Source organism: Scomber japonicus, chromosome 7 (assembly GCF_027409825.1).
Source record: "Scomber japonicus isolate fScoJap1 chromosome 7, fScoJap1.pri, whole genome shotgun sequence".
Taxonomy (NCBI): Eukaryota; Metazoa; Chordata; class Actinopteri; order Scombriformes; family Scombridae; genus Scomber; species Scomber japonicus.
Window position 1 is genome coordinate 16,288,367 of NC_070584.1, and position 26,169 is coordinate 16,314,535.

Consider the following 26,169-nt stretch of genomic DNA (forward strand, 5'->3'; position numbering starts at 1 on the left):
TTGTACCAGACCGCAGCTGTGAGAGTAATTATGTGCTCGGAAATGTGATTATTTGTGATGAATAATGACTCGATGGCTGAGATAGACTAGCAATGTTTGGCAAATGGAATGAAAGCTGTGTTATGGGAATCATGTACAATAATATTATGTATGTGAAAGTCCATAGGTGAGTGTTTGTGTGTGTGTATGTGCATATCAAGTGACTTTCTGATTCCCTGTATGGGCTGTTTGTTTGTTTGTGTGAGTGAGTGAGTGAGTGAGTGAGTGAGTGAGTGAGTGAGTGAGTGAGTGAGTGAGTGAGTGAGTGAGTGCTTTAAATCATACCTCCTGTATGGTTTTGGTGCCGGGGAAGTTGAGGCTGTAGTCCCTCTGGGTCTCATGGTGACTGATGACCAGCAGGAAGTTCTGATTTAGCGATTCTGGGAGAGCACTGAACAGAGAGAAAAACAACTGTAACACTGGAAAAACAGGGAAGAACACAGTAAAATAAATAAAAAATGTGAAGCAGAAAAAGGTGATGTAGAAGAAGAGAGGCAAAATAATGGCATATGGAAAGAAAAGGGGGGCAAAGAAAAACAGACATTATCACTAAGAATGACTGAGTCAAGTAAAGGGCAAGCTGAAACTTGTCAACTAATGGTAGCCTGCTGGCCCAATGGGAGGTGGGTGCCTCCTCTGGGGGCTAGTCGCCCACTTCACTGGTTATGTCTTAACAAGCCTGGCCAGAGCTTCGCTCAGCACAGCAGGCTTGCACAGCTATGACCACCTGCACAGTAACAGCATGGAGTCTATCAATCTGCTTTCGTCGCTAACAAACCTAGCTGCTATTATGAAACAGACCCAGGAGAGCTTTCAGCACCTTCCTAATGACAAGCCCTAAAAATACTTAAAAAACAAGATTTTACTTTAGACATACAGTAGCACAAATAGTCCACATCTGCAGGATTTGATGTGGTTAGTTTTTGGCTTTTCAAAAATCATTTGTTTTGTTCCAGTGAGTAAATAATGATGCAAGTGATAGACCAGCCCTGTGTCTACTTTTATTCTTAAGACAAAAGAAGTAAATATTAACATAGATATTATGGTGCATCATGATGCACCACCTCTTCAGCAGATATTGCTGGATTACTGTTGTATTTAGTTATTTCACCTTCTCTGTGTGTCTCACAAAACATGATATGAACATTTCCTATTAGTTCATATCAATTATAGGCTACTGTAAGCTGTGCCAGTGATGTGTTGAATACTATCTCTATCTGCATCAGTTTCAACATGGTGAAACCTTCTTCTTCATTAATTTAGAATTTTTTACATCATAAAACATGGAAGCAAAGTGATAACTGACAAAATCTGTTAAAGCAGAATGAAGAGAAACCGAATGAAGAAATTATTAGAAGAAGTTATATAGGGAAAAAAACTAAAACAACATCACATACCATAATATCTCACCTCCAACTGAATGAATCACGAAATTAAATATATTCAATCATAGCGTATTTACTTATTATTTCCTTTAAGCATGAACAAGACTACTGTAGGGCCAAAAAAGATAGATACAAGTTATTTACAGGTAATCACTAGTCCAAGGCAACCATCTCACAGAAGACGCCATGTACCTATTTTATCGTGAGCAGACACATGGTGGTGGAGACACAGGTCCACGAGGACCTGAAGGAGCTGATTTTCTGGATTGGTACAATGCCTCGCTCAGTAGCTTATAGCAGTGACAGAGATGCTGCGAGCGGTGCAAAAAGCAGACACTTTGTGTTTCACGTAGAGAGGAGGAGGTGGGGGAATCAACTTTTGGAAGCTTCATTTACAATAAGCTGCGAGGTTAAGTAGCGTTTTGAGCAAACCCTGGGTCTGTGAGGCTGAATATCAATGGGAGGCTTAAGGGCCGAAGCAGGCACTTAATCAGGGCTCAGAACCCAAGGAGAGGAGGAAGAGTTGAGCGAAAGAGAGGGATGGGGGAATTAATATGTAGCACACACATTAATAATGCAATCACACCCTTAATCTGCACAGATCTGGACGAGCTTATGTTAACAGAAGCTCAAATTTACTGTAATGACATCATATTTACATTGACTAAAACTACGAAATCAATATGTAAATGTAATGTTTGTTGTAGCTAACTGGGGAAGATTGGAAATGTGTGGAGTGGGAATGATGGATGCATATGTAATAAGGCTGAGCAGAAGGATGAGAGAGAGAATGTGTGTGTGTGTGTGTGTGTGTGTGTGTGTGTGTGTGTGTGTGTGTGAGTGAGAGAGTGAGAATGAGAGAGAAATAGAGAGAGGAGAAATGGAAGGGGTAGGGACACATAAATAAGGATCTAGCTAATATCATGATTATGTTTGGACACAATCCCGGGCTACTGCTGGCAGGCAACTCGTCTCCTAAATAGACAGAGATTGAGGGTAAACTGAGTGGAAGTGTTACTCTGTCCTTCCAAGCAAAGAAGGAACATCTTATCAGTCATTTATGGCAGGCCGATGAGCCATTTGGTGTGTGCGTTGGTGGAGTTCTGTTCAAGATTTACTTTGAAAAACCACATCACACATTGTGCTCTATAGTACAAATATAGCCACTCAAAATATCAAATGCATTCAGAGGGGAAAAAGACTGCCGTTCATAATGAGTCATTGTCTTGTAATTTCCCATCTGTTTGAAGAGGCCTGCTGCTTCATATATAAACAGAACACCCATGTTTCAAGAATAATATCCCTCCGTCTCGATTGCGTTTACCACTAATGTTTTCAAAGCTGCCGTTTTCTGAAAGAAGCAGCCCCCCCCTCACCCCCAAACAGTACAGGGTTGAAATGTGGATGTCTCAGTGTTTGCTTCTGCCTCCAGAGGTCTCCTTCTCACTCAACACACACACTCTGTGACATCTAGGTCGGCCTGCAGCATCTCTGGAGGTACTTGACATGGCACAAGGGTGCCGGGAGGAAAATGTCATTTAACTTTATGGACAGAGAAAATGGAGCGTTTTGCAGGGGAGAAGAGCAGTCTAAACAGATTGGTTTCATTCTGAGGTAAGCCCATCGCCTAAGCTGCGAGTCCCCGCGGCACAGAGCAGACTCTAGACCTTATTAAACTAGCACTGCCAGACACAGACACACACGCACGCACGCACAAACACAATGTGACATGTGCCTGCAAAACACAAATACCCATACACACACGTCTCACCTAACCTCTCATACACTCATACATAGTCGCTAACCTGCAGGGTGTGTTTCAAATTAGAGACACATACAAACACTGGCCAGGAGATTACATGCTGACTGACCATCTTGCCTCTAATATGTACAGAGGAGGTCATGAAGCTCACACAAGGTCTTCTTACCTCCTCCACATTCTGCATCCACAACAAAGCAGAAGAATATGAAACCGTTCACGCTGTGCTCTGTTTTGGTCTGCCATCTTGTCCCAATCAGCATGCTAACTGTTAGATACTATCCATCAGGGCTTTAGCCAGCCAGCTAGCTAGCTGCCTCCCTAAAGCATCTGGGTATCTGCTACTAGATAGCTAACACACAAAGGGAGAGGTGGGAAGCTGCAATAAAAACACAAATCCTAATGAATCATTTTTGCAATTTCAAATTTCAAATTAAGTTCAACTTAAAATAACCTTTCGTTGGCAAGCACGCTTCCTGAGAGCTGGAGCGGAGAATAAACGAGGAAGGAAACAGGCTCCATTGAAATATTCATCAGGCCTTCATCATTTATGCAGGAGATTAGCTCCTCCTCAGCACCCTCTTGTATTCACAGGCAGTCATCAACGTGGCCACAGAGAAAAACCTTCTTTAGACCAGGCTTTACCACTGCAGTACTAACTGCACATTATATCGCTAACTAAATAACTACCTGAGATGGATTGGTGCTCAAAGGAAAATCTCCCAAAGCCTCAAGATTTATTTCTAATCAAACAAGACAACTAAGAGGAGTTTACTCAGCGGGATCATAATGACAGTTCAGCGCTATTTAATCAGTCTGTTTGGTTTAGATGTGTGTACTGCATAAGACAAGCTCTACAAAGTAATTGCCAGTGATATTACTATTATGGGACATTTGCATTTTTAGTCAGAAACAATTTGGTGCAAATAAATATTGTGAAATTACATTTTGGCGGGTAACTGCCTTTTTAGATAAACTACAACAACACACTAACAAATGTACTTCAAAAATGGAGAAAGTTCTAATCTAAATCTAATTCATTAATCACATTTAAAATATAGAATTAAAGGTAATCCTTTAACCCGAGAATGATGGTTAAGATCTTGGAAAATAGCCACCACAACACAACCTTTAGTGATGTTCTGGCTACTAAAACAGTGTGATAAAAATGTATACATTCTAGGGATGTCCCGATCCGATATTGATATCGGAAATCAGTCCGATATCAGCCAAAAAAGTGAATATCGGATTTTATCGGACTGAATCTAAAAACTCCGATATAAACGCTCCGATATAAGCTGTCCATTTACCGCTCCAGCACTTCTATAATAATAGGTGACTCTGGTTTGATCACTCTCCAACACAGTAGGTAGCGGTTATGCCCCTTAATTAACGTTGGTGCCGGCCGCGGAAGAAGAGCGTCTCTGATCCAGCATGCACAGCCCACGTGATCACAACAACGACAACGTGTGTGCCTGCAGCAAGGTGTAGTGATGTCGGCTGTGTGGAAGTATTTTACTGTAAACTCGGACAAAGACGTTGCAGCTAAATGCAACATTTGTCAGGCGCACGAGTGTGGAGAGTGAAAGACTCTTCAGCACAGCGTCAATTATCATTGAGGAGCACAGGAGCAGGCTGACAGCACAGAATGCTGAAATGCTTATCTTCTTAAAAAAAATCTCCACATTATGCTCGGACTTCTGTAAGGGTAGTCAGCACTGACTGATTATTATTTGTTTTATGCTCTTGTTATTAGAGTGATATGTTTATTGTGTTTACACTCTATTCTTCGTTGAAGACTAAGAGTAATTACTACATTGTTTTGGGCACAGTCAGTCAGTGAAACTGGAGCTGTGTGAACTCTTAACTTAGAGCAGTTGGACAGTGGACAATATTGTGTTGTTGTTGTTGTTTTTGTCCCTGCCCACAGTTGTTTCCAACATATGCTGACAGTAAAAAAAAATAACTGGAGTGAACTTGAATTGTTTGCACTTTAAAATTTAATTTATTCTATTCAATTGTATAATGATGTTGGTAACCAGTGGTTATTTTGCACTTTAAATATAACATTTTGTTTTTATTGGATTTGTTGAGGTAATACTCTTTTATTTATGTTGAAGGTTAAAATTTATGTAACCAATTGGTTAATAATAAATGGGTCAGTTTTTCCTATACCTACTGTTGCTGACTATTGTTTTCTGTTATATCACTACAACATCAGTAACAGTAACAGTAACATCACTTTATCAAGTCTTTTCTAACATTCCACACAACAAAATAAGGAATAAATATATGTATGATTCGTGCCTATATCGTATCGTATTGATATCGGTATCGGCCAATACTCAAGGCTACAATATCGGTATCGTATCGGAAGTGAAAAAGTCATATCGGGACATCCCTAATACATTCTTACTCTTGAAGATGTTTATCTGTTTCATACTTTGGTTACGAATTACCATCACATTCACTCACAGATCCTAAACCACAGTCTGTAAATTCTGTAACCGCACTGTTAAATAAAAGTATATTATGTACAATTAAGCAGAGTGTCATAAATAATATTTATGTCTCATTGAGTTAATAGTGTCATGCAGTGCAGTCCGTTTTAATGTCTCTTATGATACTGCCACAAACACAGTGTAAAGTTGATTTAATTATAATTGACTTTGCGTCTAACACAAATATCATCTGTATGCTACTGGCTAGACAATGCAACCCACATAATGAGACTTTCTGATGGTGAGAAAACTATTTTTTTAATGCTAGCTAGCTGAATCATATTGTGTCAGTAGAGGAGAGAAGCAGATGGCATGGGGAAAAATAGATAGACTACATGTTGGCATGTTAGCTTATGCAGTGAGGGGTTTTCTTGTAACTTTTTTTTTTAATTGACACCATGGACATAACAGTATCTGTGACTCTGTTGTTGTAAATTGGACTGTTCAAAATTAAAAGGCAGGACACCACAACCCGTCTTTTGGAGATACAGTATGTCTTAAATTAAACACACAAGCAAAAATATTTTGCAGTTTTTCTTAACTTTCTCGAAGGTGTGCTTCCAAAATAAATTTGATTTTGTTTTATATAAAGGCGACAACAGAGGGAGACTGTGTATGTGCCCTTGCTTTGAATGATACTAAAGTTAAAATACAGTACATTTAAGAAACAAAAGAACAATAAAGTAATATGGTTTTCTGGCAAGAAGCATACAGATGTGATTAATTGTGACAAATTAACATTATTATTAAGTGAGATTATTTGATTTGATCATGTTTGCAATAATTGTGCAGTAGTAAGTACCAACATCGGACGAGTTCACTTTACCCTTATATATTAGTACCTTAAGTTAGTATGGCAGTGATAAAGTTTGCTTCCCTAACAGCAAATTTAGGTTGAGCTCTGTCTATGAAACAAATTTGCACACACTACACACAAATTGTGTGTACTATGGATATGAGGTGTGATCAGTTATTTTTACTGCATGCTAACAGCTTGTCTGGTTGCATTACAGGGGGCTGCTTCTCCCTTCTCTGATCTGTCACCTATCTTCTCCCAGTGTGACAGCAGGGTCACCATACACACACTAATTTATACATAAACGAATGTGCATACACACAGACGCAGATCCACTCCATTCAGCCCCGACTGTCCTCCATCAAAATAGCTGACAAAGAATAATGAGCTCCTGACACCCAAAATGATATCGATAACACTTTGAGAAATGGCAACGGTGCTGCTAAAAAGACACAGCAGTTCATGGGGGAGTGAGAAGATGAGGAGAGGCAGAGGAGAGAGAGAGGGAGGGAAGACTGAGGGGATGAGGGCCATTAGCTGCCAACACAATATAACTACCACTTAGCCTAACTAGCAGGCAAAGCGGCAAACTGCCAAATGAATTCTTTTACAAATGTTCTGATGACATGCGGATGCTTTCTTGGCTGCTATCATGAGGAAATGTGGGGGGAGTTACAATACAATTTTTATCTTAAATCCACTGTCAACAAAACAAACCAGGGCCATTTCATGTGAGACTACAAGCATATCTGACTGATAAAGACCATGTAAGTGAAGGGAGAAAAGCAACTTAAATTAGTCAGAAGATCTTACTCCATGATCTTTTTTTTAATTGGTAATTTTTTAGGTTAAAGGTCAATTTTATAAACAATTCAGAGAGAAACAATGAAATTAGCAGTCATAAGAAATACTTCATATATTTTCTAAACATTTTAAAAATGTATTATTAAAATGCTTGTTTAGATTCAAGCTGTGTTTTTAATAAATATATTTTAGCTGACAACAAATTACTACTACAGTAAAGGAGAACACAAAGACGCTTTTAAGAGGCTCCCTGTTGTTTAATTTTTGAAAAGGCATTGTGATAATGGTAATGCTTTGCTTGACAAATAGGCACTAGACTCTGCTGAGTATTTTGTTCTTAACTCTAATGCAAGTGAAGCCAATCTGACAGGATCAGCATCAGGTGTCTCAAATATCTCATAAAACAGTTCAACTATTTTCACATTGTTACAGTACATAACTTTTTACTGTGATTTATTTAAAGGTTTAATTGTCTGCTGATTTGATCTTCAATTCCTCATAGACACTAATATCCTCAGAGCGAGGCTGATTAATGATCAGTACTGGCTCTATTATTATGAACCAGACTTTTAATAATTGCAGGTGAAGCATTTCACATCCTTATCTCCCTCTCTGGACCTCACAATGTCTGTAATCCAGACATATTGTGACTCCAAGGACAATGACATCCATCAAACATACACACCGAACCATAAACACAAAAAACTCTCAAGTTCTCCAACCATTCATACATATGACAAAAATCATCTCATACATACATTTACCTGTTTTTAATTGCCCAATCCTCTTATTCTTAAATAAGAGAAGTTGTAGTCAACTTTGAGTAATAAGTCGTTATAAAGGGAGGACTGTCACCATTAGAGTTAGATATTCTCACTTGGATGATGTTTCCTTACACTGATGAAAGGACGACTGCACATTCAGCTGCCAGCTGTGATTGTATTACTGCTATGACTTTAAATTGAGCTGTCTGACATTTCAGCAGGAAAGGTTGTTAATACTGTCATGCATTTTTCCAAGACTATCAGAAAAACCTCTGGATGGAGAGAGAACGCTGGCTAAATAAATCTCTCTCACCGGATTACTATTGTCACAGGGTACTCACACTAATGTGACAGACCGGTATACTTTGGAAACAAGGCATAAATAATAGATATGTAGTTTGGATATCATCAACACTGTCTGTTAAACAACCTTTAACAAGCAACAATGTCAGACTGAAAGATACAAAGAAGGGAGAGAAAATGATTATTTACACACAGAGATTGCAGCAATAGATGTTCCTTTCAAAATGTCACAATGGATGTGAGAAAATGAAAGTGAGCCGGTAGGTCAAATGTCTCTTAATATACCAGTGAAAATGGTATTTGCTGGCAGGTTTCTTTAGACATCTTCTACTTTACTGGTCACAGACCTCCACCTGGTGTTCACTATTAGGTACTACGCTCACACCACCACCGGTAGTACTTCATAATGTAGATGTACCGGGATGGGGAGAATTTATTTGTGTTGACATATGAGAGTGAGAGAGTGCAAAGATGAATACCTGTTTTTGCTGGTGCTGGTGCTGGTGCTGGTGCTGGCAGTAGGAGCAATGTCTGGGGTCAGGACATACAGGCTGATATTCTTGGGCAGGTGTAAACTTCGCAGCACCGTCTGATTACACACAGAGATGCACACAACATCAAATACAGCTGTGGAGATATTGACGTTTTTAAGCTAACTTTGGACTCAGTAAATTTGGACTGGTCAGCTACTAGCTCTAAAAATGGTCACATCTCCTGATTAAACCATAACGTAAACCACGCTTCTCACTATGCACTACTGTCTTATAGTTGGAAATGTATTCTAAATTCCTAAATATAATTGTGGAGTAGGTAAGGTCTGTTTACCTAATGGAGCTTGGTGACCTGAGCTTTGACAGCCAGGACTAGGATTTCTACTTGGCCTTAGATGTTATAAAAACAAGGCACTCATGGGTCTTTATTGCATTTTAGATAATGGTGTCAAAATCATGATGATCATGAAATCTGCTATATCCCATATAAACCCAAAAAAAGACGTTTACAAGCAATTATCAATGTGCGGCATCTGCACTGACAACATTTCTAAATTATGAAATTATATCTAAAATATTAAAGACACCAGGAACAAATTAATTTCAAAACAAAAATAATAATAAAAACGCAAAAGGAAGAAAAGATTTAGCTCGTATCACCAGTGTTATTCTTCTCTTCTTAACCCTCAAATGTGTTTTTTCACTTTCATTTGTGTGGGCTATTAACTCACACTATCAGATACATCTCCACTCTTCCATCCCTTCAGCTGCATTTTGGACACTGGAACCCCAAGCTCTGTCTCAAGGATTTGTTTGATTTCTCCTGTGACATGGACAGAAAAAATAACTTTTATGCATCACAAGGCTGTATCCAAACATGTTTGCTGTATGTGTGTGTCGACACATTTTGTACATCAGAGTATGTGTGTGTGTGTGTGTGTAACGCTCACCGACTGAGCTGCTTTCCTCCAACACCAGCTCTACAGTGCGCTGTCTGTACTCCACCCTGAAGTTGAGCATCCGGGACTGACGCTCTACAATGTGTCGGGAGGAGGAGGAGTTGACGGGGCAAAAAGCTGAAGTCGAGGATGATGGAGGAGAGGAGGACGAAGACGAAGAGGAGGGGGGAGGAATTGAGCCTCCTGCTGCTGCATCGGCTGCTTCTGATTGGCTTGGAGGTCCGTACATGCTGGCCTGGCTCGCCTCACTGGAAAAGTTACTGTGGAGAGGTGACAAGGTTACTAATGGTGTGGAGAATTGATTGCCAAGTGTCAGGTTTTTCATTGAAGATCATGAAGATATTTGTGGCTACGTCAAACTTTTCGTCATCCCCATGTTTATCTTGTAACCTGAAACGTATTGAATATAAACACATATTTCCCTCCCAACTTCTCTGCTTATTCTCGCTTTGCTGCTCGCTCAGTGAATGACCCACGTTTCACACAACACAGTAAATGATGTCTTTTTCCTCCTGACCATGAACAAAGCGTGCCCTTTGTTCCTTGAAGTGTAAGCAGCAACTGTCTTGCATGAACAGACTGCCAGACTCAGGATTTTTAACAAGGCTTGTATTTTATTTGGCCGACTACATTAGAGGGGCCACTGTCCTGAGGCGTAGGTTGACTGTCAACAGCCACAAGATTTCAGCAAATAGAATGGAATAATAATGTGAGAAATTAACCCATCTAAATGGTAACACATTATAACGGTCTCCTCCACAAGATACAAATCTTTCCCAAAAAAAGTAAGTAAAACCAGTGTTGAGTAATTACATACTGAACTCAATACTGATCTGGTCTGAGATAATGTCAGAAAAATATAAAATGCAATATGGTTCAAGGGTGAATGGATCACACAGACATTAAATTATCTGATTAGATGCCATGTGTGCCAGTTAATGGATGTGAAAACAAAAATCAATTCCTCTTTGTGACATGAAAGCATCTGAAAACCATCTGAAAGCTCTAAACAGCCATGCTGGAAAAAAAATCTTTTTGTATGTCTGCGTGCAGTAATACAGATTTGACATGACTGTGGAAATATGTGGAATGGACATGGTAGTAACAAAGTAGCATTTGGCACAAAATATAACTTCAATAAAGTTAAAAAATGCAAATAGTACTCTTTAAATAATCTAAAAAAACCCAGAAAACATATGGCATGAACTCTAACAAGAAGTAGGCGAGATCTTGAGTGCACTTTCACCTAAACTTGGCACAGTAACACTGAAGGCCGTTAAATTGTTTATTGTTGCAGTGTGAGCATAGTCCCATGCTGCCCTACATCTAGATGGCATTGTTCTCCTGTGCAGTCCAGGAAATATCCCAAAGCAAAAAAACTGCTGAGTCCTTCACCCACAGAAAAACTGCCAGAGCAGAGACAGAGTTCAACAGAGGATTCAGTATTTTTGGTAAGTACCAGGAAATATTTTTTGATGGCCAGAGGAGTTTTGGTTACTGATCAACAAGCAGGCTTCTTATAATTCTCAACCTGCTCACTAAAGAGGACACAAGGGAGGAGGGAAATGCATTTTAGACAGGAGCTTTGGCGTAGCCTTCAACTGGCTCCAGCTCAGGTCACGTCATCAGAGTCTGTTTACTGGGCAATGCCAGCCTACTCATACCAGTGCCAGCCACTTAGTAAATGTGTTGGCTGCCGGTCACGCTGCCAGCCAGCCTCCATTCATAGCAATGTGCGCTCTTCGAAAGACCAGCAATATTCTCATGGCCTAAGGGCCTGAACCACACTGCAGCACATGCGTGCATGCGCGTACATGCACGCAAGTGTGTACACAAAATAAAACGGTTTAACAGAACGTCTCCAGTTTGAGTGGGTTCGGATCAGCTCAGTGCATTCATGAGTGTCAACTAACCGTTGAAGTAGTGTGAGGGGCACAAAGCTTCTTAGAGAAACCTTTTCTATTCAGAAACTGTGTACAACTCCACTCTTGGCAGAAAGCTTCCTTGCAGTTGCAGTGTCTTTTATATTATGCCTCTATCAGCAGAACTGAAATCATAGCAGGAGCAATAACCTCCAGCTCAGTAGCATCCATGTTGGTGTCATCTGCTGGAAAAGTATTAACAAAAACACTAACTTTAAGATTTAATATTGAAATGCTATTTCATCGTGGAAGCAGATGATACAGAAAAACTAATTCTCATCTCTTCTATAATGTTGAAAAATGATACCTGCTGTAATTATGATAGGTGCATGTGTCACTATGCCTGCTTGTTCTTCAGGGAAACAAACAAGGCTGGTATCCACTCCCTTAACAACTATTAAAAATATCCCTTCCTTTTTCCCCATGACAATGTTAGGACACAATGGCTCTAAACATCACATACCTAACATGGCTGCAAGTGTGTTGGCATTCATTCACTATTATAAGGTCCCATGATACTTTTCTGTCTGATTTTCAGTGAATGTGGCAATGTGGTTATTACCTCTGCAAGATCCCATTCTCCTGTGGTATCACTCCATTGATGGCTGCCTGTAATGAAAGAGGAAGTCAATTATACAACGCAATAGACACCATGTTCTTGTTGTAGTTACTGTAATGTATCAATGTACAAATCTTAGTTATTGAAAATAGTTGACTCTGCTCTGGGATCAGTAAAGTTCACCCTATCTCATTTTTAATCATAAAAAATGAAAAACACTAACCAATACTGTTTCGCTTCAAATACAATGTCAAAGAGACTGGATGTTGTGCAGCACATTTTGTTTAGAAAGGGTATTTTGACAGTAATTGGAAGAACCACATTCCATTGCTATATTAACACAATCCTGCTATATTATCAGATATGTATTCACCACAGTCATAAACCTCACCCTTAAAAACAATCTGTTTTAAATGCTGATATGATATTATTAGTTAAATGAGCATTATGGCACTCAAATGTCATAAAATCCTGAACAGTTGCCTTTTTTGTCCTTTTGACAATGTCCAAGAAACATCTTCCACTATGAGAATTTTTCTTTTTAGTCTAAAAGAGACCTCTAAATGATGGCTGATGACCTACAACTGTGACTGGTTGGGTCTTAGGTTATCCTTTATTTAAAAAAAACTCAACAATATTTTGGTTGACTCTATAACATAATTCTCATCAGATTGACAAGGAGTGTGTGACATTTGCTGGCAGTGAGGTTTCACTCTAAAACAGTCAAATATGACAGAGAATTATGGAATATTCAAGGTGGGTGGCTGATGGGCACAAAGAGAGCTGAAAAACATGACAGTGACCACTTTTAGCTTGCACAGAGCTTTTGTTTGAATGGACAATTGAAAGGATTTCTCTCGAACACTCACTATCCTTCACTGCAAAACAAGCACAAACTAAAGATAGCTGATATGTGCTGGTATCATCATCTCCCCCTATTCTTTTTTGTATTGAATGAAGGAACTATACAATAGCAAAAAAAACAAATGTATGGCTTTTATATTAAAACTGAAAAGCAAACTAATTAACCGTTCGTACTTCGTATCCAAGGAGATATTTGCAGGACATTTGTAACAAGATAAAACTCCTTGTCATGCTGTAAGAATTGTTTGGGATTTCATTGGTAAACAACAACAGGAATTCAGACCAAAGGAAGCGAATGAGCAGCTAGGATAGTGGGGTTTTGACAAATTCACAATTGAGATCGAACAGTGTATTTAGCGATATAGGGGTAAAAACTATGACACACTGACCCTTCATACCCTAAATACAGATGGGCAGTGGAGAAGTGGATTGTACTGCAGAAGTGTGTGTTTTGTGTATTTGGTATCCACTGGATTAAACAACGTCCTGCTTTGCTAAATCATTTCCTGTGGCAATCAATGCTCAAGAACAGTTTCCCTTTAATACTTTTTCACCATCTCGCTTCCCCGCTCATACCCAGCTTTTGTCGATGTTTACAAAAATTTACAGAACCAAGTACTGCAGAAGAACTGCAAGTCATCAGATATACAAGTGCAGTGAGTCTGGGCCCCACCGTCTGTCCTGCCACTGCTTGGACTGCTTTAGCTTCCTGCTTTGAACTGCCAGCATCAGTCTAAATATAGACTGACCCCTTCCAATATGCACTTTGCAGTAAAGGGCTCCTTGTTTTTCAGACTCATCATGAGTTAATCCAAACCTGGCAGGACACATTATTTCTCAGAGGGTCTCTCACGTCAATATTCACTCTGCCACACTCCTCTGGACACAATGGGCATTGTGTAAGAAGCACTCATAAGAACAGATTTGTTCTTAAAATGCATGTACAAATGATTTCAAGACATTTGTGGTATTTATCAATGTCCTCATACTTTGAATGCTCTCTTAGGTACAAACGTAATTCATGACTGGTCCAGACCTGTCGTATGTGTCAAATCATCTTTGCCTTTCTTCACTGGGGAGAAACTTGTTTGACTAGCAACTACAATGTCCTAGTCTGAATTCAATTAAGTTTAAATGTGATACTGAAATTAACAACAACAAAAAAGTATTATATAACATTATGTTTTGTTTACCATATTTTCATCATCATGGCTGCCAATTTACTGAAAAGGGTTTTTTTCATTTTATGATTTATGCCATATTTTGGCAAAGCAACTTCTACATTTCAGTAGGCCTGGTTGCTAGGAAACTTCTCTCACTGCAACAACTGGCACTGTGTCTCTCTGCAGGTCTCTGTCCGGTATCATCTTGTGTGGCAGTTGACCATTTAACGTCACCTGTGAGCTATAATATTCTCCTCTAATATATCTGCACCTGCCACATGACCTCCTCTCATCACAGAGAGCTTTGTTTTGGAAAGATGTTTTTTAGCATCTAACTTAACATCAAGGCATTGCCTCTTTGTTTCTGTCACAGTGTAGAGCTGAAGACATGTCAGCTGGATTTATATATTGTAATTGTTTCAGGTCTGTCACTTCTTTGTTGTCTCTTTCCTACTTATTTCTGAAAACAGCACTTGAAGCAGCGTGCAGTGTTTTTACTCTTTAGGAACTGTTTATGAATGAAACCCTCAAAGGGAGCAGAGCATGGAGCCTTATATGGTTATTTTAAGGGTGTGAATTATGCTAATGATCATATCTCAAGAACTCACACCTCCTCATGAACAGGTGGCATTCATCAGGCTGAAACAAGCAATTTACAACAAGTTTAGGCAGTTTAGAGAGTATGTTGAATCGGACTTGCAACACTCGTACAAGCAAACTGCACAGAGAAAAGTCGGAGAGTTTTAGGATTAAAAGACGAAAATGCTTTTTCAGCATGAGGCCCATTGTCTCCCGCAAAGTCACAGCATTAAGGGTGCCGGTCCTGCCAAGGTGCTGTCTGCTTAATAAAACACACATACTGGGTAAACTGAAGAAATAATAAAGTGACTGTTATTGGATGTAAACTGCCCTCTTGAAATGGCAGTCTAGATGACCTCCTCCCTGTCTGTCAAAGAGCAAAGCCTGCAGATAATGAACTTACCACTAAATCCCAGTTATTAAGCTCTAACAGAGTGATTGCCTCTGCAATGTTGTCGATTCCAGTGCAAGCCTGTAAAAGGAAAAAACAAGAGAGAATGAGGTCAAATGCATTGTATGAGATCATGCTGCAGTTTCTTTTATGAAAGATTATCATCTGTCTGTACATAAAAATACACTTCACAACAAATCAGAACATAAAGAATTAAATCAACAATAACAGGTTCATGAAAACACATTACGATACTAGTAGGAGTAAATGGCAATATTTAACAGCTGGAAGTTGTATTGTGTGGAAAACTGATACCTTGGTCTTCAAAATAGTAAAGTCTTTCATAACAATAAAGGATTTCAATACTGCAAAATAGGTCAGGATTCAACAGTTCCAACTACAGCATTTCTGATATCTTAAATCTGTCTTTTTGTATTGTTCCTGAAATGTGATAATGCAAACAATCCAAAGCCACGGGCATTGTGTCTTTTTTGACCTAATCCTTCCGTTTGTGTAACTAACACAAATTACAGTTTTGATACCAGCAGCGTTAGAAAACTGTTCTCCCTCCTCACCAGAAAGGCCTGGAAATTCAGAAAGTTGCTCAAAACATGTGCAGAGCTGATGGTTTGTATTTATTGGTCTTAAACAGCAGAGGTTTTCCTCCCTGTGGAAATACGATGTATTCCCATCCCAAAGACCAAAACACTTAGGGCCTGATTTACTACTACATTTACTACTGAAAACAGGTGCAACAGGGTGGAGACAGCAGTATTTAAATGAGGGTTTTGTGTCTTAAAGGAGAGTTTGGACGAGCAGAAAGCTGCAAGTGCAAAATGAAATGTGATCAGGTTCTAGTGGAAGAGGTTAACAAATATATTGAGTTATAACAAAAACAAATATTACCAGAAAAACCGACATATGGGAGATTATTTGTGACAAAGTCAATGATGTTAGTAAAACCAAAAACATTCCACTCCAAAAATATTAACAAGGGTAGAAAAAATCTGTCCTGTGCGTATTCTGTCATTGTGCCTCCGTCTCCTCGTCTCCACAGTGCGCAGATAGTTAATACCTGCTACCTGGTATTATTTATAGACGCAGTTACCATTAGCAAAATTACCTTCAGCTTTGGTAAATCACAATGCGTGTGCTAAACAACATATTTTACTGTATTTTTTTGTCACACGCAAACCTCTAGTAAATCAGGCCCTTAAAGACTGATGATTTTAGGTGAGCAACCTTGATTTCTTGAGTCGTGAAATTATTTGAGAAACTATGCAAAGGTTCCCAAATAAGACAATATGCAGTTTGGCCATGAGGCAGGTTTAGGAGTTGATGATGCAACTGCTGCTCTGTTTCCCCACAAGAAGATTGAAAACATGTGAATAAACACATGAGGTTTTAATTTGTGAATTTCTTACCAACTGTTCACACAATTTTGTTTTTGCAGAAAAGCTTCTCAATCATTTTAAATTTGATCCAAATATTATTGGATGGATTGTGGATATTTGTCAGGTGTTGTGGTGTCCCAGTAGGTGGGTATAGCCACCCACCAATGGTGGATTGTGACTAAGTAGGCTACATTAATGTATTTATTCAATGTTCATATTTGGTACTTAATTAGTATTAGTATTAAGCTACTTCACTTGACTCTCTACTTTCTACTTCAACTCAGATACAATTCAGAGGGAAATATTTTACTTTTAACTCAAGTTTACATTTATTTGACAGCTTTAATTACCAATTGAGTAAGATTACATACAATACATATGACATTATACACACAATACATAAACATATACATACAGTAGCCTATATGAAACACTTACCTCCGCCTCATATATTAATGTATCAGTAATAATAATCTAGTAATATAATATATAATGGTGTAATACTCATTGCTTTTGGGGCCATTGCTTTCACTTAAGTGATTTAATTGCCATTACCTGTAACAGAGTATTTTTATTTTGTAATATTGCTTAGTAAATGATCGGGAAAAACAGTAAAATGATCAGAGATGAACACTTTTCTCACCACTGATCATCATCATCATCATCATCATGGAGCTACCTGTGTTTACCTGTTTTATAAACATCGTCTGGAGTTGTTACTCCCTCTAGCTCATAACTGTCATTTGTGCGATCACTGATAGTCAGGTTTTTCTTGTTAACAGAGTTTAACGTGCCTTAGTGGGTTTGCTTCATATCTGTGTGTGTTTGTGTTTGTGTGTGTGTGTGTGTGTGTGTGTGTGGCCAATCAATGTATTACTATCTAGGCCATCTCCAAATGAAGAACGTGTTTGTTCAAAAGTCACCTGTGCTTAGGTAACATTACAGTTTACATGAAAGACTGAAACATATACTGATGTGTATCTGTGGATATACAGTCAATTTTTGTGATCAGAGGTGATATATGCTATACAACTTGCATATACATTATGCTACAACTCTATTGTCAGGTAAACACAGTTTACACACAGTTGAGTTTATTAATTTATGTGATGACCATTACTTTAAACTTAACAGCAGTGAAACTAAGGATAAGATAATTGTATTTAGGGAGGGGTGCAAAGTTACTTCTCTGCCAACCACAAAAAAAAGCAGGAGAATGGCACCAGTAATGATGAACTGTCACATTGACGTAGACTTTATTTCATGCAAAGACTAAATGTTTAAACTGATCATAAAATTGTTCTGTTTTATCAGTGTTTTAATGAATCAGTGCTTGTGGTGTCTTTAATGTGTTTTTTCAGAAGTTTACAACCTATATCATGTAATACAGAGCTGTAAAATACTTGGAAAACAATCTATGTCATCTATTAGCTACAGGTGATATATAAAAACAGCAGCATTGTGCCTAGTTAAAATCATCTGCTAAAGAAAGAATTTTACTTTTTAGCTTAAAAGTGAGGATGGTTTAAAGTGCCTTGCATCTCACAGTAAACACTAAGTGATAAATGCTCTCTCTGTTTTATTTGTTTTCTCATAAAACATATAGTATGTATTGTATATATTGTCATTTGCTGGTAGTCTCCCATCTTTCTTTTCCGTTTGTTTCTGGACTTTCTTTTTTGTGTTTGACAAATTGGTCACACTGTGGAATTTTCTTTTTGTTTGGCTTGTGTCAAAAACATGAGTTTACACAAAAAATAGTAGGCCTAATTCATATATTAGGTGGCTCATGTGCCTGTTTGAAGAGCATCTAATTGTAACTGTAAATGTAACTTTACCTATTACTGTTATAATACTTTAAAATCAGATCTCTCCACATCATATTACACAATGCCACAAAGCTCAGAAATAAAAAGGACTCCCTCGATGTCTTGGCATTGCAGAACAGTATGATAAGTAAGGACACCATACACGATTTTAAAATGTGGCAGAAAAAGATCCCAGTGTAGCATAAATTAAAATGTGTGCCCTACAACCTCAATATGCTCTGTGTGATAAGTTGTTTTAAATTCACTCTCACCATAGCATCCAAAGCCAATTAGGCAAGAGAGGAGAACCTGCACCGGTTAGGCCTGCTGTCAAATGTTACCAAAACACAAGCCTACAGTAAGAAACCCATAAGGGGAGGGGACAAAATAGAAGGCCTGTGGTTTATATTGATGTAAGTAAACAGAGAAGCCAAATTAACAGGATGCTAAATTACTAAAAAAGAAAAATTAGAGTAGAAGCCTATTATGGCATCATGTGGGTTTCTTCACTATTAAAATACTTCCCTAAATACCTGCAAAGGGAGCTAGAAATCCAATATCTTCGAGGGGGAGACACCGTTTCTGACGAAGATGAGAAAACAAACCCTGACAGTGTGTAAACAAGTTGCCGTGAGCGGCGTAATAGCCCCTCCATTAAGCTAACCACATCACCGTTAGCTTTCAATCTAGCAAACTTGCAACAGAAAAAAAATAACCAAAAAAAACACACCATTTATCCTACTGTTTAGATTGACAGTTTTGGGGGAAGTCTTATCTGGTATGTAGTTAGCGAGCTCCCAGCTACACGGTTGCCTTGAGAGTCAGTTAGCAGGCTGTCAGTGACTTAGCTCGGTGTGCTAACTTAGCTACTGAAAACTGCTCTGCTGTTTACGACGCCAGACAGGTCGTGTGTGCTGCTGTTGACAGTAGCCTGAGTCAATTCAACCACGGCAGACAAATTACTGACTACTGAGAGTAATATTTGGGGACGTGCAGGAGAGACACACACCTGAAAGTCAGCCAGAATCATCTCTCTATCCATGTTGTTATCGCCGCTCTCGGAGGCCATGGCAATGACTGGCTAAAAGCGATTCTTCTTCCACTTGGCTCCCGTCGCTTTCCTCGCCTCACAGAGGGACACTGAATAACTAATAAACACTTTTTCTCACACGTGGCGACGAGTGAGAGATTGGCAAATTGAAAATACTGAGCTTTATCGGGATTTCACGGCGTCAGATAGGTAAAAATTCAGTAAAGAAGCGTTACAGTGCTCAGTTATCTCTTATTATTGTCAGCTAGTCCATTGCTTTACGCCTGACGTAAAGTGGTCGTAGATGCTGTAAAAAAAAAAAAAAAAAAAAAAAAACTCGACCCGAGGACATGAGGTTGATACTCACAGTGGACTTTTTGAAGTTGCTTTCGCCACAAAAAAAAAGACAATATTACTATTTCCTACATTACTAAAGAGTCGTGTCAATCTCTGTTCATTATTAATAGGCTACAATTAGATAAGATAAGATAAGATGAGATAAGATAAAATAAAATGTATCTTTATTGATCCCCCTTGGGAGAAATTCAAATTGACAGCAGTATAGTGGTGGGCAGGGTACAGTAAACCGTCTCTGTGTAAATAAATCTGCAATACATGCAATATGCAGAAGATCCTGATATTAAATACATGTGCGCAATGTTGCTGGGATTTACACAGTAAGGACAGCATCAGTGTCTTTGTGGGAGTAGGAGGTAGGCTACTGGGAGCTGTGGTGTTATACAGTCTGATGGTTGATGGTATGAAAGAGCCCCCAAGCGCTTTGAGGAACATGACTGGATATTTTGTCCCCAAATACATTCACCACCCGACCACCATAACAACTAGCGCATAGTTTTTAATCTCGGATTTGATGTGATTTTGTCCCAAATATCTCCAGAGTTATAATGTGATATAGGGCGAGCTGTGCAAATGCACTTCAAAGTAACACACAATCGTCTAAACGTGTATCCATACTATACTTCCAATCCTCACACGTGATGCTATACTATGGTTAATTCAATTTAAAGTTAGTTCTAACTTTGCCCAACGAAGACAGGATATGCATGTATAACCTTGACTCCACATTCAGCAAAGAATGACATGCATCACAAACTCTTTAGAAGTAGCAAAAATTAAACATTACCCAGGGAGAAGAGGATCAAGCCAATGATTATGATAATGGAGATGGAGAGAGAGAGAGAGAGAGAGAGAGAGAGAGAGAGAGAGAGAGAGAGAGAGAGAGAGAGAGAGATCGATCCGTAGCAGTAATAACTGGTTGTTGTCTAGGATCAGGTTGGGTGCAGGTTAAGGGTTAGGGCAAACTCATAAAGGGGACAGACTTCGACACAATCTGATCGGATACGGCACGGCAGGTTAGGGGACACATAGGGCCCATAGCCTAAACATTTGCTTTGAACCAGTCTAAATCTCATTATGTCTTTTGGAGATGATGGATTTGTATCATTTACACCAGCACACTTTTGCAAAGGGTTGGGGCCAAGGGGCAATAGGAAGAAACTTCGATTTTCTTTTTGCACACAGGTGCTGTCTGGCTTTTGTGCAAATAAATGAGTCTACCAATTCAATAAGGAATGCGCATGTTGACACATGCGCCCACCTCCATAATTAAAATACAACACAAAATAATATCAACCTTTGTGTCCTTACGCACAGCCACATATACACCATGTTGAATACCTAAAAGGTTATTGACCTATCACACCTTAGTGAAATGACCTGATTTGACCTTATCATTGTCTTTTTTGGCCTATGTTGTCCACATATACATACACGTGACATAGTAAACAAAAGCCTGAGTAATAAATCATGTTAAATTGTACATGTTGTCTTACTATATGTGTGAAAAGTGGCGCATGCATTTCTTATTTGAGGATACAGTGCGTCCTTACACCTGACCCCAGTGCTGCCAAACCTGACTTGGAGGTGTTAATAACTCTCATCACTAGAGGGCAGCACGAGGAAAGGAAAGTGTTGACAGTAGCGATGACACAATAAAAAAATCCTCTCCTCTTTTTTTTTACTGGAAATTATAATTATTATATACTATATTATGGATTAAGCAGAAGAGACTGATTTTTTTTATCAACATGGTACAATGTGACTGTTCACTGGAATAAAATCTCTCCAGGCTAAAAATGAATGCGGGCACCTTTAACATAGTTGCTTTGTAACAGCATCATGCTTTAGTTTTCACCAATGGTTTCTTTTCAAACGCTCCCCGCCTACCCCTATTGACTCCTCATCCAATCAAGCCATCTCATTTTTTTCGGTAAGTTTTTCAAATATTTTTCTATCAGCTAAACTGTGAGGACAAACATCCTCTTTCCCAAAGCTCATCTACACTTCAAATTAGCGATCTTTTGCGATGTTATGGATATTTCGTCAGAAGGCAATGCACTTTATTTTGGGCATTTAGACTGTGTGAGAGTCAGACAAATATAATCGGACATCGATGTGACAGTGGTTTCATGCTGGAGGATCATCATTAAATTCGGTCGGTGTGTTTTTGAAAATGAAAGTAGTCTCTATCGCAGTGATTGTGCTCCATGCTGTGTCGCTGGTGTCGCTCTGAGCCACTGAATGCTTGAACATTATAACAGGGTGGTATCCTATGATGAAGCGCACTTAATACATGTTGGCAACATCTTTGAAAATGAGCGGGAAGTGACCGTGAGTAACATCACATTTTTCATACCAGCTTATGCGCAGATGTAGCCATTCATGAGGCTATTTATTTATCTGATGCAATATGTATGTGTTGCTTTTTTTTTTTTGAAGTGCTCGTCTCGGTAGGAAAAAGGGTGGCACCTGATGACCTCATTTCATTTCTAAATTTAATTTAAAGTGAGAGCTTTTAACATCAACCCTATACATTCAAGCTGATGTTACCATAGTTACAATAAGCTTGTGGTTGCAGGTGTAGAAAAAAATGGCCAAGTGTAAATAAATATTGCTGCTGGAGATTGTAGATATAGAGAGGGGGGCAGGGGGGGGGGGGGTTGTACATAAACACACAAAGCTAGCAGTTAGGTTTTTTTGTTTTGTTGTTTGTTTGTTTTTTTAAACATTATCCAGGTTACAGACAGTGTATCAGATCACAAGACTGGATGAATTATACTGATATAATTATGACCTACAATACCATAATAAAAACTGAGTAGGCCTACAGTATCTGACAGATGAAGTAGATGTGTTTGCTGAATTGTTTGTATAACACTACAGGTGCCCTAGTAGAAAATCTTGAATTTGGAGTTCAAGTGCGCACATCACAGAACCATCTATTACCCTGATTAACCCTAAAGTCATTAGGCTATGCCAGAATGAGGCTATATAAGCTGCTGTGCCAAAGTATCATCTTGTACAGCATCCTATTATTGTGTAAAATATACGTCTCCAAATGTTTAAATGTAGCTGCGTAAAAGTAAAAAGTAAAGCATGGGGGAGCACCTTCCAATATAATGCACTTCGTTTATTACCCGTGTGTGTGACTGATAAAGCTTCAAAGTCATTATGCCATACTTAAGCTGTATAAACTGTATAAGTGCCAAAGTATCATGCTATAAAGTAGCCTATCATACTGTAGAATATATTATGTCCAATTTTGTGAATGGAGTTGCGTAAAAGTTAAAAAGGGGGCAAACTATTAGGAACACCTTTATAATATATTCCAGTACACCACCAACACCATCTGTTAAGACCTCAGTAATAAAAAAAGAAATAGGTAAATAAAAGGTAGGTATATAAAATTTTTGTTTGCACAAGGGTGTTGTAAAAAGTAGAATTTGTAGCAGAATCTTTGGCAGAGCTGCTGCATTGGGTTACGTTAGTTCTCACAGGTGTTATGTGCGCAGTGAGTGTTTATCATTGTGTAGTGTCTTTGTATTGTAGCGAAGCTGAAACATGAGCATTTATTGAGTTATGATCTAAATATTTTTGAAAAAAATAAAATAGCTTCTCTAGTTCCTCACCTGTCAATATTACAAACTATTTTTAAATGAAATGACACACAAACATAAATTGACAACATAAAACATACATACATAAAACAACATAAATTGGGTATGTCCTATCCCAGAAATAATATAAGGTAGGCTACTAGGTGTCTTTATTTCCCCCCCCCCCGCCCCCCCCCCCCCATTATTTTATAGTGCCAGTATAAAAGTGTGAAGTTCAAGCCCCTGTATGATGTAAGGGTAGTAGGGGAGGTGCCTATGGGTTGTAACTAAGCAGACTGCCATTCTGGACTGTAGTTTTCCACACAGCTGGTGAAAAATCTTGGCTCCTGTCTTTTTATATTTTTTTTTATAAGAATGGCTTCAGTAGATGAGCTCTGCAATGCTTCTGCCAGTGGAAAACTAGATAAAGTAAAGACTTTGCTGCACAATGGAGCAGATGTCAATGGATTTAATGAATTCAACAGAACTGCACTGCAGGTTGGTACATATACCTCTTTCACATTAGTTTCTATCAAAGTGAATTTGGGAAAAATGTATTTGTTCTTTGTTTTATTGTTTTTTTATTACTATTTTTTTGCAGGCTGTAGTGTGGCAGCAGCCTGTTAAGCTTCCCATTGTCCACATGTACTGCTTACAGGAAATAAGACTAAGCATATTTTGTGTTAAAATATCTAGTACACTTTTTTCATCATTTTATAAAATTAAATAGTCTAAAGTAGATAGATGTAAATTGTTCTCAAATGAAATAAGCAGACAAGTAGCAGAGAGTAACTTGGATTTTGTGCTATTGATTTAGACACATTAAGTCAAATAACTAAATACCTGGCAAAAATAGTATTCAAATGTGTAGTTTTACCCTAATTAATTGTTTAATGTCGAATTGCAATACATGGATGGCTTGTTATGAACAAATATGTGTTTTATTTAATGGAACAATAAGATTTTCCTTTTTTTACTATCAGTTTCATAACTGAATGCAGTTCAAGTAAAGCTTTTTTCCCACATGACCATGAGAAAAAAACAAGCTTATTCAAATATAAAGAGTAGGCCGATTTTAGGATTATTATAGTAAAGAAAAAGCATGTTACAAATCAAATGTTACTTTGAGGGTTAGATGAGGTATGTATGTGAGAGAAACAACAAGATGGTGGAGATGAGGAAATGGTGGCTAGAGGCCTGTCTACGTAGCAGCATGTTCTTGCTTGAATTGCACAGGCCAAACATTTATTTTCATTCCACAGGCTGCACAATAATTGTATTACTGTACTTCTACTACTAATACTACTACTACTACTACTACTATTACTACTACTAAGCTACTACTAGTACTGCTGCTGCTGCTACTACTACTAACAATAATGATGATGATAATAATACAGTGAACTATTTTTTGCGCATTTCACTGTTTATTGATAACTTCTACCAGTATTAGTAGTAGGCCTACTATTAATATATAATAATATATTAATATATTAATATAATAATAATAATAATGTCTAAAAATGATCAATAACCTCCTTTCACATGTTGCTATAATTTAGTTTGAATGTTGTAAAAAAGCTTCATGCCTTCTCAGTCTCTTTTGCATATAAGCTGAAGTGTTACAGACCTTCATGTATGATGGTTAACTGTAAGCCTAACATGTAGGCCTGCCTATATGTTGTTATCAGTTGTTAAACATATAATAAATGAATGTAAAATCTCCTGCACACCTTCAGCACTTTGACAGGAGCCTCTCAGATGCCCTTGGTGCATATAAGAGGAATTCATTAAAAATGGTGGTCTCACTTCCAATAAACTTTATTAGCGACAAACCTACATTTCTACTAATTAACGGCCCTAGCCCTCGCATCCCTATTAAAGTTTATTTCAAGTCAAATGACAGTATGCTGGAACTCACATACTCACATACTCACCTTCACATCTTCTCCTCCTCCCTCCTCCTCAATCTTCCCCGCCCGTTTATTTTCTTCCTCGCTCTTTCCTTTATGCAGGTGGTGATGTTGGGAAACGAAGCAGTCGCTGAGGCTCTTCTTAAGGCAGGGGCAAACCCAAACCTGCACGACCCGGCCTGTGGTCTCACCGTGACTCACGACGCAGCGCGCGAAGGATTTGTAGACACCGTGCGCGTGCTGGTGAAATACGGGGCAGATGTGAACCTCGTGGATAAACAAGTTAACCTGCCGCTGCACCTAGCAGCCAAAGAGGGACACCTGGAGGTGGTCAAGTTGCTGATTGGACTCACCACGGACCCCAAAAAGTCCAACACCCACAGCGAGACCGCCGGGCAGCTCGCTCATGACTACAAGAGGACGGACACTGCCGCGTTCATCGACCAGTACCTGAGCTAAGTGAGTGGCCTAAATGATTGTTTGGTTTTGCTTGTCGTTTTGTTTGTTTGTTTTTTATTGTCAAAATGTCGTCAAGTAAAATAGTTTCCTGCCCATAAGCCATAAATCTCACTTTTAGAAAATCGTATATCATTACCTTACCATTACCCGCCTGGTAGAAAATTGCATCTTTAAAAGAAATCTAAATGTGTGTAAAGTAATGTAATGTGTGTGAAGTTGTGTAAACAGTTAGACATTGTATTGTATTTTTACAGTAGTAACTAGTTAGTTGCTGGTCTACCTTTACTGTTACGATGTGTTACTGCATTGCGCTTTACAGTATTATTTAGT

General features: G+C 38.6%; 2 protein-coding genes across 2 annotated transcripts in view; one reads left to right on the forward strand and one right to left on the reverse strand.

Moving 5' to 3' along the window:
• Nucleotides 1-19,766, reverse strand: part of faf1 (Fas (TNFRSF6) associated factor 1) — a 62,358-nt gene extending 42,592 nt beyond the window's left edge. The window contains 7 exon segments of the mRNA XM_053322966.1: nucleotides 325-430; nucleotides 8,831-8,940; nucleotides 9,574-9,665; nucleotides 9,793-10,061; nucleotides 12,286-12,332; nucleotides 15,292-15,360; nucleotides 19,491-19,766. Of these exon segments, the coding sequence (XP_053178941.1) occupies nucleotides 325-430; nucleotides 8,831-8,940; nucleotides 9,574-9,665; nucleotides 9,793-10,061; nucleotides 12,286-12,332; nucleotides 15,292-15,360; nucleotides 19,491-19,550 (753 nt within the window). The 5' untranslated portion in view covers nucleotides 19,551-19,766.
• A 4,076-nt stretch (nucleotides 19,767-23,842) lies between these two features.
• On the forward strand, nucleotides 23,843-25,839 carry cdkn2c (cyclin-dependent kinase inhibitor 2C (p18, inhibits CDK4)). Its single transcript, XM_053322967.1, has 2 exons — nucleotides 23,843-23,965; nucleotides 25,483-25,839. Exons 1-2 carry the CDS (start codon nucleotides 23,843-23,845, stop codon nucleotides 25,837-25,839), a joined length of 480 nt encoding a protein of 159 aa, XP_053178942.1.
• Nucleotides 25,840-26,169: the final 330 nt, after the last annotated feature.